This window comes from Leptopilina heterotoma, unplaced genomic scaffold (assembly GCF_015476425.1).
Source record: "Leptopilina heterotoma isolate Lh14 unplaced genomic scaffold, ASM1547642v1 Lhet_114, whole genome shotgun sequence".
Lineage (NCBI taxonomy): Eukaryota > Metazoa > Arthropoda > Insecta > Hymenoptera > Figitidae > Leptopilina > Leptopilina heterotoma.
In genome coordinates, this window is record NW_025110833.1 from 4,811,595 (window position 1) to 4,831,771 (window position 20,177).

The 20,177-nt window shown below is 29.0% G+C and overlaps 2 protein-coding genes across 4 annotated transcripts in view; one reads left to right on the forward strand and one right to left on the reverse strand.

Moving 5' to 3' along the window:
• LOC122506987 (fasciclin-3) overlaps positions 1–5,218 on the forward strand; it is a 545,181-nt gene extending 539,963 nt beyond the window's left edge. For all 3 annotated transcript variants that reach the window (XM_043619462.1, XM_043619452.1, XM_043619470.1), the window contains one exon: positions 4,681–5,218. In XM_043619462.1, coding sequence (XP_043475397.1) covers positions 4,681–4,890 — 210 coding nt within the window. In that variant the 3' untranslated portion in view covers positions 4,891–5,218. The remainder of the gene's footprint in view (positions 1–4,680) is intronic.
• A 3,710-nt stretch (positions 5,219–8,928) lies between these two features.
• On the reverse strand, positions 8,929–19,713 carry LOC122508199. The gene is made up of 5 exons (XM_043621387.1): positions 19,342–19,713; positions 13,966–17,874; positions 11,998–13,408; positions 11,005–11,739; positions 8,929–10,810 (listed from the first exon to the last, which is right to left on the reverse strand). Exons 1-5 carry the CDS (start codon positions 19,711–19,713, stop codon positions 8,949–8,951), a joined length of 8,289 nt encoding a protein of 2,762 aa, XP_043477322.1. The 3' UTR covers positions 8,929–8,948.
• Between the last annotated feature and the right edge of the window lie 464 nt (positions 19,714–20,177).

Sequence of the window (20,177 nt, forward strand, 5' to 3'; positions counted from 1 at the left end):
TAACAATGGCAAAGGAATCGATCATATTCACGCCTTGGAGATATATTTTTTTTCTCTTGAAAACTTGGTCGATTATTAAATTGATTATGGACTAATTAATAACTATTTCAATATTATTAATTATTATAAACGCGTGACCTTTGAAAACGTTTTGCATATACATATGTATATATTGGCCAAAGAGAAAATGTTGCTTTGGTTTAGTAAAGTTTTTTCAACCGCGGTCACGTTGCCCTGTCATCCTATAATTTACATGAAATTAAAATAATATTATAGGATATGATTTATGATCGGATAGATACAGTCGATATTGCACCTGCCAATGAAGAAGTTTTTCACCAACTCGCGCTCTCCTTTCATATACACACTTTACAAGTATACTCATAAATTCCAATATTTTTAAAGAGCTGTCGGAAACTTTAATTGTTACAAATTAAAGCTTCGATTGAATCTTGATAAAAGCCAATCCATTTCTCATTTACTCTCTCGAAGGCTAATTTTTTTTCGTAATTATTTTTCTTCCCACCTTTTTACAAGGTTCGAAATAATGCATTTAAAATTGGAAAATTTATCTTTAGATTATTTTTTTTTTGTTACGTTGGATTTATTGCAGAATTTATTTTACATAAAAATCTTGTTTCTTATATACAAAAAGCAAAAGAATAAATGCAAAGAATAAAAATTCGAACAATAAAATAATTAAAATTGTCCTAATTATAATATTAAAATGATAACTGAAACTAAAAACACAAAATTAAAAACTAAAAATACAAGAGGAAAAAATAAAAGTACAAAAATAATACCAAATTCAAAAATATGTGCAAAACCAAAAATAAATATAAAATTTTTTTTTTTATTTAAAGAATTAAAATGATGAAAAAATAAAATAATAAAAACATTAAAAACTAAAAAATAAGCAAGGAAACGTTGATACCGGTCACATGTATGTGAAAATTCCGCGAAAGAAAAACACCACTGCACAAGTTGAGAACCCTTCTTTTTGAAGGTCTCAACTTCGTGAAAATGTGGTATCTTCCCTTGGGTTGACTTTTTCGACATCGACATGTAGAAAAAATTAGTCTAGCTGGGCCTTACTCGTCGATTTCCCTGACCGCGCGCCTTTCTCTGTCTTTTCTATCTCTGTCTCTCTCTACTCTTCGTTTCCGCTTTTCCTCTTTCGCATTCCTCCCCAGCAAAGATTCAAAGGGCCCAGCAGCCACTATATCTATATATATATATATATATGCTTCGAGTTAAAATTCGTTTCAACAATTTTGAAATTAACAGGATATATTGTAATAATGATTTATTAATCATTTATACTTATACTTATATTGTTTACTATGAATTAGTTTAACAATATTTGACTGATTAAGTATAAATATTATTATTCCTATTATTATAATTATTATTATATGAGTGTTGGTATTATTAATACTGTTAATATTATCAACATTGTTATGTTTTATTGAATTGTTGTTCACTTTTATTAACAAGTTAATGTTAATTATTTTTTGGCTTTGAGAAATAATTCTTTTAATGTTTAAAAATAATAATTTTATTAGTAATACGTTTATATTATCTTGAGTAATAATTTCGATTATTGTTTAATTGTTTAATTAATAAATAAATTAGTATTAATTAAATAATTAATAAATCAATATTAAATTAAATAAAGAGATAAATATATTCCTTTATTTATAATATAATTATACAACGTTATGCAAATTATATGCATTATTATGTCTCAATTAGGGTAAAATGAATGTAAAATTAGATTTTTAAGTTTAATTAAGTTTATTTTATATTTTAATATTAAGTTAGTTATATGTAAGCTGACTAGCAAGTTCGTCTCTTGTTATCCCTCTTACATGTATAAAAAATCTTCCCCTTCCGAGAGGCAGATTTTTTATGCATAGAGTTATTGGGTATAAAAGGCGACGAAAATGCCCAGTCAGAGAGTCACTTCGCCGCCAACCCTTGTAACGGAACTACTTCCGTAGTCTCCTCCTAAATAAAACTTTAAATAAAATTTTAAAGACCAACTTAAACTGTTGTCCCTTTTTCTTTTACCTACACTACTACACCAGCTCTTGCACTATTACCGTACACACTGGCAATACGGGATTTATTTCCTGATTTTGCGCGTGAGTCGGTACTATAGTACTCATTTCACCCCGTACGAGAGTTACGCACAATCATACGTCACTGAGAGTTGCCACTTTTGACAGTGCTTTGCGGGAATTTTTTTCCTGTTCCGAGCTCTGTGCAGGAGGCAAACTTTCAACGAAACCCTTACACCCACAAGCTATTTAACCCCAATTTACTACCACACTGATTATAGCACTACGGGAAGAAATTCCTTGCTCTGCTTAATGCGTGAGGTGGTCGAACGGGACGATGGCTTTTGGGGTTAATGGGTCTGACGTCACTGAGAAAAACTACCACCTTTGACAGAACTTTGCGGGAATTTTTCCTGTTCTGAGCTCTGTGCAGGAGGCAATTTCTCAAGACGACAGCAGTATGACTATTGTGTAACTCTCTTCCTTCCCACTACAGTACACAACTTTATTTGTAAACTTTTCCTGAATTTTATGATTAATAACAATTAATTATTAACTTTCAGACTTTGCTTAATTTTGAACTTCTCTAATAAGTGAACCATTAACCAACATCCATTTACAGATTTATTAATTAATTCTGTGTAAATGCACATTTCCAACCCCAGAAATGTGAACAAACCATTCTAACCTTCAAGTTTGTTTACGTTTGTGTGTCTAAATTCCACATCGACTTGACGCATTTGTTTTGACAGAAAAGCTAACCTCTAAATTCGGCCTCCTTCTGAGTCTTTAAATCTCGAAGTGCCCAGTCGATTATCGATTATCGAACTTCGAGAGATCGATTCTCGATTATCGAACATCGAGAGATCGATATATCGCTGACGTCACTGTTTAACGCCGGCTACGGAGAAGCTGCCTTCCCCTAAGGCCCAGCTACTCTGACGTCACTGCCAAGGTGCTACGAAAATAGCAATCCGCTCTTTGCCCGGTCCCTTCCCTTCACACGGTGACCGGTAACAACGTAAAATAAATTAAAATACAATACAAAAACTGGAAATACAAAAACAAATACAGAAAATGTAAAACAAAAGAAAATTTTTAAAAATGTATGAAACAAAAGTTAAAAGAAAGATAAATAAACAAGATAAGTTAAAACAAAAAAAGAACAAAAACTATGAAAATAAAAGTAGAAACTTAACTAAAAATAGTAAAAAAAATGGAAAAGGAAACACAAAAAAACAAAAACTTAAAAAAGCAAAAATTAAATACGAAAAATTGAAAAAGAAATTTAAGAAATTAAAACGAAGCAAAAAAATAACAAAAAGTAAAAAATAAACAAGAAAAATTAAAAAACAAAAAGAAAATTAATAAAATAAAAGTGAAAACTTTAATTAAAAGTACAAAAGCTAAAAATACAAAAAGAAAAAAAAAAAACTAATAGTGCAAAGATAAAAAATAAAATTTTTTTTTTAATTTAGAAAAAAATAATAAAAACTAACAATTAAACAAGGAAAGGAATAACAAAGAATTAAAATAAAATACAAAAACAAATACAAAAAATAAAAGCAAAAGTAAAAACTAAGAATACAAAAACCAAAATAAAAATCTGAAATACAAAAGCAAAAACTAAAAATGTAAAAACAGAGGCTAAAAATATAAAAAATAAAAGTGCAAAAACAAAATTAAATACAAAAAATTAAAAAATAAAATTACAAATTTTAAAACGAAGTAAAAAGAAAATAACAAACTAAAAATTAAACGAAGAAAATTAAATAGAAAAAAGAAAATTAATAAAATAGAAGTGAAAACTTTAACTAAAAGTAGAAAAACAAATACGAGAACTAAAAGTACAAAAACAAAAGTAATTACAATAAAATGTTTAAAAAAAGTTTAAAAAAAGTAAATAAAACGAAAAATTAAAAAATCAAAAAATGAAGAAAGGAAAGTAAAAAAAAAACGTAAACTGAAATACAAAAAGAAAAATTAAAAATATACAAATGCAAAACAAAAGTAACATGGGTATAATAATAGAGAAACGGAAACTAAAAATAGAAAAACAAAAATAAAAAACTCAAAATTACAAAAACTAAAACTAAAAATAGAGAAACATAAAATAAAAATAGAAAAACAAAAATGAAAACTAAAATAACAAAACAAAAATTAATAATTACAATTATACTAAAGCAAAAAATAGAGAAACAGAAAATAAAAATAGAAAAACGAAAATGAAAATGAAAATTAAAAATACAAAACAAAAATTAATACATAATACAAAAACTATAAAAACTAACAAACTAAAACATTAAAATCGAAAGTAAAAACAAAAAAAATAAAATGAATAAAGTAAAAAAATAAATTTTAAAAGCAATAATAAACGAAAAAAAAGAAACAAAAATTATGAAATAAAGAGAGAAAAGTACAAGAATTAATAAAAACGTTTTTAAGTATTATTTTTATCTATTACTATTTTTTTATCTATAAAAAATTTCTTTTCGATTTCGAAATCCTCTAAAAAACTCCCTTGATTTGCAAATCAAAAATAAAAAAGGTTTCTTTAATTTTTAAATAAAAATTTGCAACTAAAATTACAAATCCAATTTTTTTTTCTCTATTACAGCATCAAACACTGGAGATGACAAACGAAACGGCTAAAACTGGTAAAGAGGGTTTGGTTTATGCTGAACTTGATCTCACTCAACAACAAGTGCCACAAGAAGGAACTCGTCGTGTCAACGATGATAAAACAGAATACGCCGAAATTTTGTACACGAAACCCGAGACCGAAGAAACAGCAGCAACAACACCACCACCATCATCAACAAAATAGTCTCATCAGCACAATACATTGTGATCTCCACGAAAAAAAAGAAATTAAGTCCCTAGCTTTACAGAGATTTCTAATTAAATGTACAATTATTGATGTTGATTTTTGTGAATGGTGCAAGTTTTTTTGTATTAAGTATTTTTTTTAGTTTTTTTTTCTTTTGTATAAGTAATTAGTGATTCAGCACAAACCAAGAGATACCGAAAAAAAATAGATGAAATAGAAGAGAGAAAAAAAAATCGATCAAAACTTGAATTTTAAGTTATTTTTCGGTACAGTAATTATTATACTTTAAAATTAAAATACGAATTAATACCAGAAATGAAATTAATATTTAATAACAATTTGACCAAAAAAAAAAACAAAAAAAAGAGTTAAATTAAAATTGAAAATAAATTAAAAGAGTTAAAATATTTAAACATTAAACAATTTAACAAAAAGAGGTTGAAATAAAAATCAAAAACAATTTAAAAAAACAGTTCACAGAGAATTTTATATTAGTTCCAAAAGTATATTGAACTTTTATGGAAAATTAATAAAAATAAACACTAAAATTAAGAGAAAAATTTTGAACAAATTTCGAAAGTTAATTAAAAGAAAAACGGAAATTAATCTAAAAGGTAAAAACAAATTGAAGTCAATTAGAAAAGAGGAAAAATATTTCTAAAAAATTGACAAGTGAAAATGAAAACTATTGTAAAATTTGAAATGCATTTATAATGTAAAATACAATAAAACATTGTGTTACCGTTGTATGAAGATAATACTATCAATTAAGGAAACGAATTTATTTATTTATAAATTTATAATTACTCTAAATTTGTAAACATTTATTTCTGAATTTAAAAAATTTATTTTAAAAATTGAAAAATTAATTTCTAAATTTTTATTTATAAATAAATAAATTCCAAACTTTTAATTTAGTTAATTAGAATAGAAATTACATTTAAGTGTGAACTTATAATTCAAGTACTTAATTAAAAAAAAGTGTGTGAGATTTAAGAATTATATATAATCGACTCAAGAAATTATATCGAAAGAAACAATTCCTAAAATATATTTTTAAAAATAACTATAAACAAATTAAAGAAAAATCGAAAAAGAATTGAAAAACGAATTCTAAAAAAACTGGCCTCTTCATTCTAACAAAGTTGTACGTGTACATTGTACCTGTTTATTGCAGGTATAAGACAAAAAAAAACTTAGAATTAAGTCGTTAGTAAGACTAGATATAAAAACTTTCGATACTCCTAAAAAAAATTCTTCGCATTACAATTTCCTTTTTAATTAAAATTTTCCTTTTTTTTACAAACGAATATTTCTAGTACTTTACGTTCACATAATTTTTTATTTTCAAAATAATTGTACCCTTTTTTTAAATTTAATCAATTTTATAATTTGTATTTTGTATTTTGTATTTTGTATTTTTTGAAGAAAAATACCTGTATTTTAGAACTTTAATAATTTTTTTTATTCTTTAATTTAAAAAAAAAATCTTTTGTACTTTTGTATTTAAAACAATTTGCAATATTATAGTTGTATATTTTTTTACAAAAAAAACTATTTGCCTTTATAATTTAAAATTATTAAAATCTTACAAATTAAATATTCAAATTAAATAATTATTTATCAGTATTTTTTATACTTTTTCGTATTTTAGATTTTAACTGATAAATTATTTTTTATTTCACATTTTTCAATTTTACTTTTTTATAATAAATAAACTAGAAATTTTAATTTTATTCAAATGCAAATTTTACTTTTTCCTTTAATCATAAATTATTTTTTATTTCTTATTTTTCAATTTTCGTTTTTTATAATGACAAAAGTATTTTTATTAAATTCGAACGCAAACTATTTTTATTTTCGAATTTAATAAGATGTGAATCCCTAAAAAAATATCTACAGATAAAATTTTGTAAAAATTTTCCACAAAGTGAAAAAAAAAATTTCTACAACATTTTATTGAAAAAAAAAACTTTTATATCTTTTTATAGTGCTAAATAATAATTGTATCTTTGTTCGTGCGTTTATAATTATAATTATAACGAATATTTATAATTACAATGATTATAATTTGCATTTATAACAAAAGTATTTTTTTAATTCTTTTAGTTTCGCTAGGATTAAAAGAAGAAAAAAAAAAAGAAAAAAGATATCTTTTCCATAATATGTACAATTGTAATGCTATATTATACGTGATATCAGACAACTTTTAATTAATATCTCATTGTAATATTCATAGTTATAAAGTAATAAATCACCTCGATGTACTTTTTATATATTAAAAAATATGCAGAAGCTTGCTGTAAGCTAATGCCAACGAAGTCTCGTCTATCCGTCCTATACAAAACAGTTGTAATTATTTCCCATGTTTGAAGGAAAATAAAAATAGGAAAACAGTTAATATTTCATTTTGTTCATTACAAACGATAATTCATTACCTTTGTATCCTCTTTCATATAAAAAAAAGGCGAGCATAAAATTATCATCAAACATTCCAAGGTAAGTAGCTTTTATTTTAATATAAGAAAAAAATTTTTGCCGCGAGTATTTTTATAGACACATTAATTTCAGGTGACAAAATTTTTTTTTCCTATCTAAAGAGTTTCTAAATCATTTGAAAGAATATTATTATCTTATTGTCGCAATTTAGAGCTTTATTGTTTATTCTTTAGAAGAGAATTATCAAATGAATTTTTAAAAACAATCTTTACAAATTTCCACTTTTTGAAACGTTGCTTCTTATTTTTTTTCGCTTCTTCTATAGCATGAAGTATTTTGAAATCTTTTAAATATATTTTTTATTTTTTTTTAAGAGGGGAATTTTTCTTTTATTCTGTTTTTAGTTTTTACATTGGAAAGAAATATTTTTTATTATTCCTAATAAATTTTTTTAAAAGAATAAAAAGAAGCTAATTTTTTCGTTTCAATTTTGAAAGAAATATTTTTGTCTCTAAAAATTTTTTTTAAATAAAAATATAGATTTTCTACTTTTAATCTTCGTTTTAAATTTTCTTATTGAAATATTTTCAAATATTTAAAACAAAACTTTCTTCTACACTAAACAAATTTTTTTTAAAGAATAAAGAGTAGAATTTCTTCTTTTCTTCGTTTTTACTTTGAAAGAAAATTTTTCCAATTTTAATAACAATTTTTTTCTCTAAAATAAAAAGAAGACAATTTCTTCTTTATTTTTTCGCCTCTAGTTTAGAAAAAATACTTTCCAAAAGAATATTTTTTTAATAATAAAATTATAGAATTTTTATTTTTAATCTCCGTTTTTTATTGAAATATTTTCAAATATTTAACACAAAAATTACTTTTTTTTAAAACAAATTTATTAAAGAAGATAATTTCTTCTCTTTTTCTTCGTTTTTACTTTGGAAGAACTTTTTTCCAATGTTTGTAAAAACTTTTTTTTTTAAAATAAAAAGAAGTCAATTTTTTCTTTATTTCTTCGCCTCTAGTTTGAAAAAAATGTTTTCCATTGTCTCAAAAGAAAATTTTTTTAATAATAAAAATATAGAATTTTTACTTTTATAATGTCCGTTCTTTTATAGAAGTATTTTCAAACAAATTTTTAAATTAGAATTTAAAATGTTTTCTTCTTTTAGAAGAAAAATAAAGGAGAAACCGTTTAAAGTTTTTTTTAATAAAGTATTTAAATAAAGGATTTAAGAATGAATCCAAAGAAAATAATTTAAAATTATGATTTTCTTCTTACAAAAAAAAATATTTCAATTGAATTCTTCATTTGGAATTATTTTCATTTTCAGAATCAAAATCACAAAAAATGTTTGGTTCTATTTCTTTCTATTTCTTTCTATATTTTCATAAACAAAATCACAAAAAATGTTTGGTTTCATTTTTTTAATTTCTACTATATTCAAAATCAACAACTTAAATTCGTTTTTCTTGACAAAAAAATATTTCTTCTATTCTTCTTTTTAGATTATTTTTGGAAGCAAAAGCACAAAAAAATTTCGTTTCTATTTATTCCTTTTATTTAATTTCTAGTACATTCAAGAACTACTAAATTCAAAATCGACATCTTTTGACTAATTGTCATTTTCATCATCATCACCATCATTAATATTATCATTATTATCATCATCATTATTATTAACATCATCATTTTTAGTACCATCATCATCAGCAGTAGCAATGCGATAATTTTCAGTTTCCTCCTGACCCAAATCATCAGAATCATGCTTATCTAGTTTATTCTCTTCGCCATCATCCCTACCCGATGGAATACGATGCTTGTAATTTTTAAATTTCCTAAGTCTGATTTCTTTTGTTTTCATTCTGAACCTGTTTCGACTCTCTTCTAGAATGAAACTAGGTTTCTTGCGGCAAACAACCGGTTTCACCAAAGCCGTCTTAGATTCTCCATTAACGTTCCATCCTCCACCTGAAAGCACATCACAACTTCCTCTTTTACCAACAAAATCCACCAATTTTGGAAAATCCCTAAACTCACAATCCGTATCCATTTCATAACCCTCTCTATCATTTGCCCGACAATAATCTTTCCGATCAAAATCACTTCTCGATTCTTCCGAATCTTTAAATCTTTTCACCACTTCATTTCTTCTCAAATCATTAAATCTCTTCGAATCTCTAAGCCTCCTTAAGAAACGATTTAATTTCTCCTCATTCAGTTCAGATCGAAGATAACAAACCGGTAGATTCTCCAACAAATCACCGTATTTCACTGCCAATTGCAAATTCCTACTAAATCGCCGATAATCATCAGCAGCAGGAACAACATCAGTGCCAGGAATGAAATTCCAATAATTCATTGTCTCACCCGGTGAATCGTAAACGGTACCAAATTTCTTCTTCCCCACCAAATTCCCCTCTTGAATAAAATTCATCTCCACCGGAGTCACACGAAACTCGAGTTGTTGATTACTATTCAACATTTTTGTCAGACAATACAAAAGACTAGGAAAATTTCTACAACGCAAAATATACACTGCTCCGTGATTTTTCTGAAAAATTGGAGGACCAATCCAATGGGGATCAATAGCGAAGAAATCGTCATCACTTCTAAAGACACCAAGTACAACCGATTTGCACTCAATTAATAAATTCGATGATTCATTCAGTGCTAATTCCAAAATTTCAGCTAATGATTTTTGATCAGTTCCGCCGTACAAAATTCCACAGAGGTTCAATTTGAATTGAAATCTCCAAAGATTGTTGGCAATTCTAAGGAATGATTGAAGATTGAAGTGATTTGAATGCGAGCAGATTTTTAAACTCTCTGCATAGTAGCAATCGCCTTGAATTACAGCCGAGTCGAGTAAACCCGAAGACCATTGGGACGGTTGACACAAATTTTGCATCGCGAGAATTGACAAACAAATTGCTGCCTGATTTTTCCCGACTCTTGAACCGAATTTACAATCGAACGATCCAATTGTCCCCCAGAGAGAATAGACTAAATTTGGAACTTCTGTCACGTAGTAATTCCAAAATAATTTAGTGGGTAATTTTTCAGATTTGGGGATTTTTGACAATTTTTGTTTATGACTATAAGACCAGTGGAGATCGAGGTAGGTCCAAATTGGATCTTCCAAAAATTCTGTTTTCGACAAATCTTCTTTATTGTTGACACATTCAATGTGGAAATCGTGAATCAAAAATCCAGTCGTGTGTTCAAATTTATTTGAGAGCATTTGATGAACCATGTCGCAAATTTTTGAGAAAATGAACAGACAACTTCGGCCAGTTTTTGGGGATTTTTTTCCATTTCTGTTGCAGGGATAGGGATCGAGATAGTAGTAGCGATTTGTTGCTCTTGAGTACCAGAAACCGTAGCAACAATTGGTGAATTGTATTATTCCATCTGTGCGAGTTTTGAAATGTATTCGGAATTTTTTTCTCAGTGTGATGAAGAAATTTTTGGTACCTGAAAATGAAGAAACGAGGAATTTTTAAATTTCAAAAGGGAAAAGAATTTAGAGAAGAAATTTTGAAAAAAGAATTCAAGAAAAGAATTTAGAAAAGAATACAAAAAAATAAATTAAAGAAAGAATCCGAAAAAGAAATCAGATAAAAATTAAAAAAGAAATGTTAGAAGAAAGGAAAAAAACCAAATACCACAATTAGTCTTCACTTCCACCAAAGACGAGGCACAATCTCGAAAATCAAAAATCCGATTCAGTATTCTAACATTTTTCAAAATATGTTCAGTGTGATATTTCGGTTCCCGAAAATCCTTATACAAATTCTCAGCCATCTCAATAATTCTATCAATCATTCCCGCGGTGGGATTTTGAACAATATCGCGTTTCATCATCACACTCAAAATTGCAACAAAATAGCATCTCTTCACAAGAGGTTCTTTAATTGTATCTCTATCCCGCAGAGCAACATTTCCAAACAACAGATTTGATTTCAAGGACAAATCAACAGGTCGAAAGATATCATCAATATTATACTGTTGATCGTCATCATCATCATCATTATCTTTCCTATGAATCTGTGGCAATGAAGACGAAGGTACTACAATTTCATGCATTCCCGAATCATCAGTACAATCTGGATTCAATTGTAATGCATAGGATATTGTCACAATTCGTATCGAAAATTCTTTTTCCTCAGTTTCATCAATTTCTTGTACGATCAATTTTAAAAATTCCTCAAAATCTTCCGTAGTGATGAGTCTCAAATTTTTCGTTCTCTGAACGCCCCACCACGCAAAATGATTTTTATTTCTCTTCATCACTCCAATATGTTTTCCACCACAGATTATAATTGCTCCCGTATAAATTGTCATCTCGAAGATTTTTTTTAACGACATCGCAAGATTCCAGCCTTCAATCGCGTACAGTTTACCTTTTAAATAAAGATTGCTATCAAACAAACAGAACTTTGCAAATGGTGAAGCTGATCATAATTGGTGCTAATGATTATTGCAGAAAATTATAATTAAAGCTAATGATAATTAGTGTTAATCTAGTAATCTTATCTAATTTAATATAATCTAATATAATCTAATCTAATAAAAAGCAGAAATTAATAAAACTTGAAACTCATATTAATTTAAGCTACTAAGAACAAAAATTACCAGTATTTCTCAAATAAAATTCAAACCTTTACGAATCGGTCCAAAAACAACTCGAAAAGTGTAATTAGCAATGTTGAACTCCAGAAGAAGTCCATCAGTCATATCCGTAACTGTGCTGTCTTCAAAAGCCAATAAACTATCAAAGGCATAATCGCGAGCAGCTTCGTATATTCCTTTCACTGTTTTGACGCCCCATGTAATTGGATCATGAACACCAGCCCAACCCATCACACAAAGATCAATTGGTTCCAGTAGATAGCAATTTCCCTTGAATCTTCTATCATAGACCTTGATTCTTTCCATTTTATCCTCAGATTTATCGTTATAATCATTCTTTTCTTTCTGCATTCTAAATGGTGCTAGTTCAGGTCGTGTTACGTCATTCTCAACAACCGTCACTTCGAAAAATGATGCATTATAGTTCCGTAGAGCAATAAATCCAGAACATGTTTTATCTTCGTTTGGTGTATGGATATTTGGTTTGGTTTCGTTATTTCTTCTCTTATTCGTCACCCAAGTGGGAAGTTCTATTAGGGAATATTTCGCTTCCGGTGCAATTAGATCTGATGATTGATCTGTTTCTGAATCATCATCATCATCATTATTACTATCTTCTTCATCATCTGTACAATCGTCTAGGCAATCTTCCTCTTGATCAATGGAATTTTTCTGATCAATGTTTTCCCCACAGGCATTTTTTCTCGTCGTGTTGCATTTCTTCTTTTTCTTTTCGACCCTCGGCTCGATGTGACTAATCAAGAGGGAATAGAGACAATATTTCTTTATTGCTGCCTCACCGGTATTTTCCATTATTCTTCCGATCATTGTTGGTAGATCGCAGAACTTCATGAGACAAGAAAAACCTTCACCTGCTCGTCCAGTATTATCACAGGAATAAGGATCAAAAAGGTAAAACATATCATTTTCCCGCCAAATGGCATACGAAGCATTTTCAAATACTAAAATTCCAGTCTGATCCTTATTCAAATAGGCATCCAAAATTTGATTCAAATCATCATCTTCCGAATTCTCCTGATCAACGCTTTTAATTTCATTCAAGAGTACATTACACTTCATGTTAAAAATTTCAATATTGTTGAATGATCGCGACGATTTATAGCGAAGTCTGCCAACTTGTTGTGATATTTTATTGGCAAGAACAATAAATTGATCTAAAATTGTGCTGGAAAATTCGTCAACATCTTTGATGACTTTGGCAATGATGCAGAGTATCGCCGAGTAGAAACAAGTTTTAAAATGGGGCGTCGTCTTTTCTTCTCGATTTTCCAAATACATATTTCCACTGATCGTTGCCAGTTCCTTGTCTTCAGTTACAGCGAATCCAATTCTTTCCGGTTCGATTTTACGAGGATTTTGATTTTTCTCTTCCTGTTTCTCTGGTTCTTTCGACTCTTGAATTGCGTTTTCCTCATTCCCCTGTACGGAAAAATTTATTTTTATTCTTAAATAATTTAGTGTTGGTTGTTGAATGAAAATGATAAATGATTGAAGTTATTAGTGATTGCAGTTGGGAATAAATGAAGATAATAATAATTGATGTTATCAGTTATTGATACTAATAATGTCTGATTGAAGCTAATAATAATTTTGGTTAACAATGATTAATGCTATCAGTGACAATATTATCAGTGATTGAAGCTAAGAAAAACATTAAGTTAATAATAACTGCAACTCTTAATTATTTATGCTACCAGTGATTGATTGCTATTAATTCTTAATGCTACAAAAACAAATGATTGGTATCACTGATTGCTGCTACCAATAACTGATGATATCAATAACTGATGATATCAATAACTGATGCTAACAATAACAATTGATATTTTGATTGAATCTAGCAACAATAGTAGTTATCAATTATTATTGATGCAGCAACTACAAATTACGATGATAATGGTTTGGTGATACTGATAATAATTATTAATCAAATGATAAAATGATCGAATAAAACCAACAACAAAATTGCACCCAACCTGATTAACATTTTTCCTCCCGGGAAACAGCATTTCCAACAAAATTTCTTCAGTTCCACAAACAAGTTTCTCCATAATCGGATCACATTTGTCCCGTTTCGATAATTTGCATTCTTTTCTCCTCCTCTTCTCTTCAAAACAAGATCCTTGCTCCCTGAACGGTGTTCTTATAACTGGACCAAGAGGAAGAATTTCCATAGTACTAGATTCCTCTAAATCTTCATACTCTTCACTCTCATCTTTCTCCCTCATGCATTTGTCTTGCATCTTCCTGTCCAAATCTTCATCCTGAATAAAATCCTCATCAATCGCTCTAATTGGTGTCAAACCCGTTGGAGCGACTCTTGAAAAAATGTACTTCTTAGGTGGTAACTTGATCATTCTTGAAGCTGTTCCCTTATCAGATGTAACTTCTACAATTCCAGCTGATTGATTATTATCATTATCAATTGCTCCATCAGTTTTTCGTTTCGAATTGATAGAAAATTTCGAGACCAATGAATGAACTGATCCAATCGTATGTTTTGCTTCGAGAAGAATATTCAGCGTTTGCTTTGGTGGAAGAGAACAAGTTCCAGAGAAACAGCATTTCAATTTTTCGTATTTATTATCTTCTTCTTCTTTCTGATTAATTTTGTCGTCAGTCTCTAATTTTATCGCTCCTGTAATTAGGGCTAAATTGAGTGTTTCCGGTGCGTCTGGTTGATCCTGTTCTTCGACTTCCAGAAGAGGATCTTCTTCTTCTTTTTCTTCTCCTTCTTCTTCATCTTCGAGGGTAATTTCATCCGTATCGTCTTCGTCTGTATCTTCATCATCGTCATCACTATCATCCTCGCTTTCCTCTTCAGAAACACCTTCAGCCTCTTTCTCATCATCTTCCACCGGCGGTACAAACAAATCCTCATCAGTAATCGGAAGAAACTTCGTAACAAACTTTCCAGGTGTTTCATCTTCACCAACTTCTGTCGGATTTTCTACACTGTACTTTTTCCCAATTGATTCCACTTCCACAAAATGGAGACAAAACTCCAGGTCATTAAATTCTAGGATTCCGTAGAATAAATCAGTTAGTTCGTTGATACTATCAGTGATAGCAAACGAAGCCGGATGTCCTCTGACCCGCCAACCTTCCTCATCACTTCCGTACGAATTGAACACATAATATTTATCCTCATGATTCCAAAGTCCATAGAAGAGTTTCTTGTTCTCAAGAATAAGTTCCGAGTGATTCTGAAAGTAACGCTCGAAAGCTTCCCCTAGATTCGCCAGTGGATTAGCAGTACCTTCAATTAGCTTCATTTGTCGCTTGAAGGTCACGACGTTCTCGCTGAGTTTCAACTTGGTTGGTAGCATTGATACTTCCAGATAGAGTGGAAACGATTTTCCCAATTTGATCGACTCATCATCATCATCGTCTTCTTCTTCATCATCATCGTCGTCGTCATCTTCATCATCATCATCAGATTCATCGTCGGAATCATCTTCCGAATCTGTTGCTTCACCATCAGCAGGACTCCCTCGTTTGATCCAGAATAACGTGTCTTTATAGGACTTGTGTCCTAGGTCAATAATATAATTCACGTCTACATTTCTCCACTTCGCTGGGTCTTTCAATCTTCCGTAAGCGATTGCAATTATTGCCATCACCAATCCCTGACGACCCCTCATCCTCTTTTCAAATTCCTCCGCCAAACAGTTCTTTGATCCCTGAAGAACAAGACGATGGGGGTTTACTATCTTGTAACTTTTGATGATATTTTCATCACTCAGCTCTGATTCTTTTTCTTCTTTCTGATCGGATTCTGATGCAGTAGCTTCTTTTTGATCAGAATCTTTCGATCCAGCTTTGTTTTGATCGGATTCTTTGGGTCCAGGTTTATTTTGATTGGATCCTCTCGGTCCACTTTCGTTTTGATCAGATTTTTTCACAGCAGCTTTCTTTGAACCAGATTCTTTCGTTCCTTCTTGATCGCATACGTTCGTTCCAGGTTTATTTTCACCATTTCGTAAAGAATCCGTTTTTCCTCCCAAGAGATTTTGAAGGTATGCTTCATCATACCTTCTGGGTTCATCATCCGTCATCATGAATTCCTCGACGTTTGCCATAAATTCTGGAAATCCTATCGCAGCGTCCTTGAACTTAACGGTATCAGGTCTTTTTCTAGGAATCTTGTCCTTATTAATATCACAGTCTCTGGCAACTGGATTCCTGTCGTCCTGATAGATCACTTTACCAAAAGGAGAACCCGATTCACCAGCTGATTTGATCCACAACACTTGGAGACCATGAATCACAACAGAATCCTCCTTGTTAATATTCGTGTTTCTCAGTAGAATTTCAATAATTCCGTTGATCGATTTGCTCATAATCACACAAGCCCCAGACTGACTGTTAATTTCCTCTTCCGAATCCTCGGATGCTTTCAAAACCTCATGAAGTTTAGAGTCGTCTAAATATTCCTCACCTTGCACATCATTTGGATCTGCCGGAACTTTCAAATCTTCAGGACCTTCCGGATCTTCTGAAACTTTAGGACCTTCTGAGTCTTTAGAACTATCTGCACCTTTAAGATTTTTAGAACCTTCTAAAACGTTAGGACCTTTAGGATCCTCTGGAACTTTGGGACCTTCCGAATCTTTAGGATCTTCTGGAGCATTAGGATCTTCTGTAACTTTAGGACCTTCTGCATCTTTACCACCTTCTTCAACATTCGGATCCACCAATTCCTCTGGACTGTTAGAATCTCCAGAACCAATTAACACTTTAGAATCGAGTCTAAAGCCTTCAGCATCACATGCGAACGGATCCAGCAGGTAGTACTTGCTCTGATCTTTCCAAATCGCATAATACTGATTTTTCACCCCAAGAATTCCTGAATCCTCTTTTTCGAAGAACTCCCGAATCAGCGATTCCAGTGGAGCGATGTCTCCCTCTTCACTTTTCTCCTGACTCGAAGCAAACTTCTCCAGAAGTTTAATCTTCGCCAGAAAGACTCCAAGAATCACATCGCTCATCAATTCCTCCGGCTGGAGATCAAAAGAGTCATCAAACTTCTTCTCCAAAACTCTCGTCAGGTCTATCAAATAAACATGCGCCTGATTCATCATCTGATCAACAAGAGGCTGTTTCCATTCACTACTTCTCACCAGTTTCGAATAAATAATCGCAGCCAGAGCCACAACCAAATCTCCCCGTCCTCTCAAAATCAAAGGCACTTTTTCATCCAGAAGATGATACCCCGCTTGCAAAACACTTCGGCAATCACTCCTATTCCTAAATCCAACCGCCTCAGGTACCAATTCCTCATCCGAATCGTTCAATCCTCCGACAGGTAATTTCTGCACTCCATCAATTCTCACATCATAGAGGACAAAATATTCATTCTTCACTCGACTCTTCTCCAAAATGATGAATAAAAGACTCATCAGATCGTGAACAATGATCAAGTGAGCGGCTCCTTCATCGGACACTTGACAACATTCGTTCCTAGGTTGACCATCAAAGATGTAAAATGTCTCCTTCTTATCATCATCATTCTTTTTCTTCATCTTTTCACGCCAAATGGCAACATTCAAAACTGACGAAGTAATCACCGCCGAATCATAACTTCCAAAAAATAATTCGAGCACATTGACAATATCGGGAATTATTGGATCTTTTGATCGAAATTTACCAACGAAACAAGGTTCCTTGATACAGAGAGAGACTTGATGTGATTTTCGAATATTAATGAAACTTCTAAAATTAAAAAACTTCAATACTCGCTTGTCATTGCCGCAAAATTGCTCGTTCGACTTGCAATAATACTTATTTCCATCTCTCACAATCTGGTCAATTATCTTATCGTTCCAACATTTTGGTTTCAACACACCCGTTGTTGCGAAAGCTGACACTGCAATATGTCCTCCCTTTTTTCAAACGCAAAAAAAGTACAATATTTATTATTCGAAAATTTAAATTTTTAATTATAATAATTTATTACAATAAATAGTAAAATTAAAAATAAAATAGACAACGACATAAATGTTTAATCTGATCCGGAACTAATTAATTAATTAGTAAAATAATCAGATAACTCATTATGATTAACTGATTAATTCATTTTTTTGTTAATCAACTATTATTTAATTAATTTTTTAGGTTAATTTAATTCTAATGATTTCATAATTTAATTTTAATTTTGCCTAATTCCCAACAGAATTTATTATTAATCGAATCTGGAATTAATTACTTAATTAATTAACTAGTTCTTCTTTAAATTAGTTAATTTCTTTTTTTATAATTTAGAAACCTAATTTTAATTTTCTATAATTCTCGGAAAAATTTATCATAAATCAAATCCATAATTCATAGGTTAATTAAGTTGTTAGTTAATTATTATTAATAATTGATTATTAATTAACAAACTGATTAAATAATTGTTTAGTTAATTCACTATAGTTTTTTTTTATTTTTTATTAATTAAGTAGTTATTAGTTATCTAATTAATTAATTGTTCCGTTAGTTAACAAATCAATTAATTAATTAATTTATTTATTAGTTAATTAACTAGCTAAATAATAATTGTTAGTTAATCAACAAGTTATTTAATTAATTAGTAAATTAATTGTTTAGTTAATCAACAAGTTGATTAATTCATTAATTAGTTAATTAATGAGTTAATTAATTAATATATTAGTTAAGTAAGTAGTTAATTAAAAAATTATTAAATATCTGCCTTTTTAAGTAGGTAACCAGTGAATTAACTAATTTGTTAAATATTAATTCAGTTAATCAATTAATTAGTTGGTTAATTAATTGCTAAATTAATTGTTCAGTTAATTTCCAAATTGATTAATTAATTAAGAATTTAATTATTTAACTACTTATTTAAAAATCTGGCAGTTAATTAACCAGATAATGAATTCATTGGTTAATTATCTAGTTAATCAATTGATTACTAAATTTGTTAACTAGTGAATTATTTAGCTGATTATATTTAATCAGTTTTTTTAAAGTTATTTACCAATTTCCAATCGCTTAATAATATTTATGATTAAAAAAACCAATCCATAATATCAAGTTAAATTTTTCATTTTAATGTCATTGATTTCATTTAATTTAAAAAAAAAATTTTATTAAAAGAAAAATTATATTGTCACACATTAAATAAAATTATACCTTCATATAAAGGATAAATATTATAATTAAAGAAAATGTTCTGATAAAAGTGGAATATTCTTTTTTTTTAAAATAACGATTATACTCGATAAGATTCGCAGATAATTTGGAACAATTACGCAAAAAAGTGTAACGAAACGAGGGTAATAATTATATATTATATAATATAGTAATAATAACAATAACAATAACATAACAAAAAACAACATAAGCACCTGCAGGCCACGGGATAATGGTGGAAATAATTTCGAATTACAGTGAATTGTTCCTGACCTTGAGCCAAATTTTGTATTGGGCGAAAGGGTAATTTTCATTCGTCGATTGGAATAAATATCTTCCTCAAGATTAAGTAATTGCCTGATTTTTTGATAGTCATTATCAATGTTAATTTCATTGAATTCATCATATGTTGGATCACATTCTTTGCGTGAAGAAATTTCTTTTGCAATTTTACCCCTGCCATTTAATGCAGAAACAGACATTATTTTCTCACGATTAATGAATTTTTTTTTACATTTCTTTTTCTTTTCCATTTTTTGCCCTGAATATGATTGACTCCTGTCGCCTTCTCCCTTCTTTGTCGACATTTCTTTTCATTCTTTTTTAATAACAGAGAAAATATCTTTTCATTATCATTTAAAGTTTATTTGAAAAATGTAAAATTTATTCCACAGGAACAATTAATTAATTAATTTATTTATTTATGAATTAAACAATAAAATAATTAATTAATTAATATTTTACTTAATAAGTAATTATTTTACCTACTAATTATTTTGTTAAATTGTAATTTTTCAAGTGAATTAATTGAATAATAAAGTTAAATTTTATTTTGTAAATGACTTTGTAAATTTATAATTAGTAAATTATTATAATTAATAATTATAATTAATTTATTTATTTAATAAAAGAAGGTTATCGTTGCAAAAAATTTTAAATACCTTTATTTTCAATTTTTCGAAGTTTTGTCATTCTTTTATTTTCATTAACTGAGAACCTTTACCTGAATTTCATTATTTAATTTTTTTTAACATTTAACACAATATTGGAA

Excerpts from the sequence above, each read along its gene's own strand:
- LOC122508199 (XM_043621387.1), bottom strand. The coding sequence starts at position 19,713 with ATGTCGACAAAGAAGGGAGAAGGCGACAGGAGTCAATCATATTCAGGG. Across the intron at positions 17,875-19,341 it reads CATTATCCCGTGGCCTGCAG|GGAGGACATATTGCAGTGTC; the intron begins GTGCTTATGTTG and ends GTTTGAAAAAAG. Across the intron at positions 10,811-11,004 it reads GGTGGAAGTGAAGACTAATT|GTACCAAAAATTTCTTCATC; the intron begins GTGGTATTTGGT and ends CTTCATTTTCAG.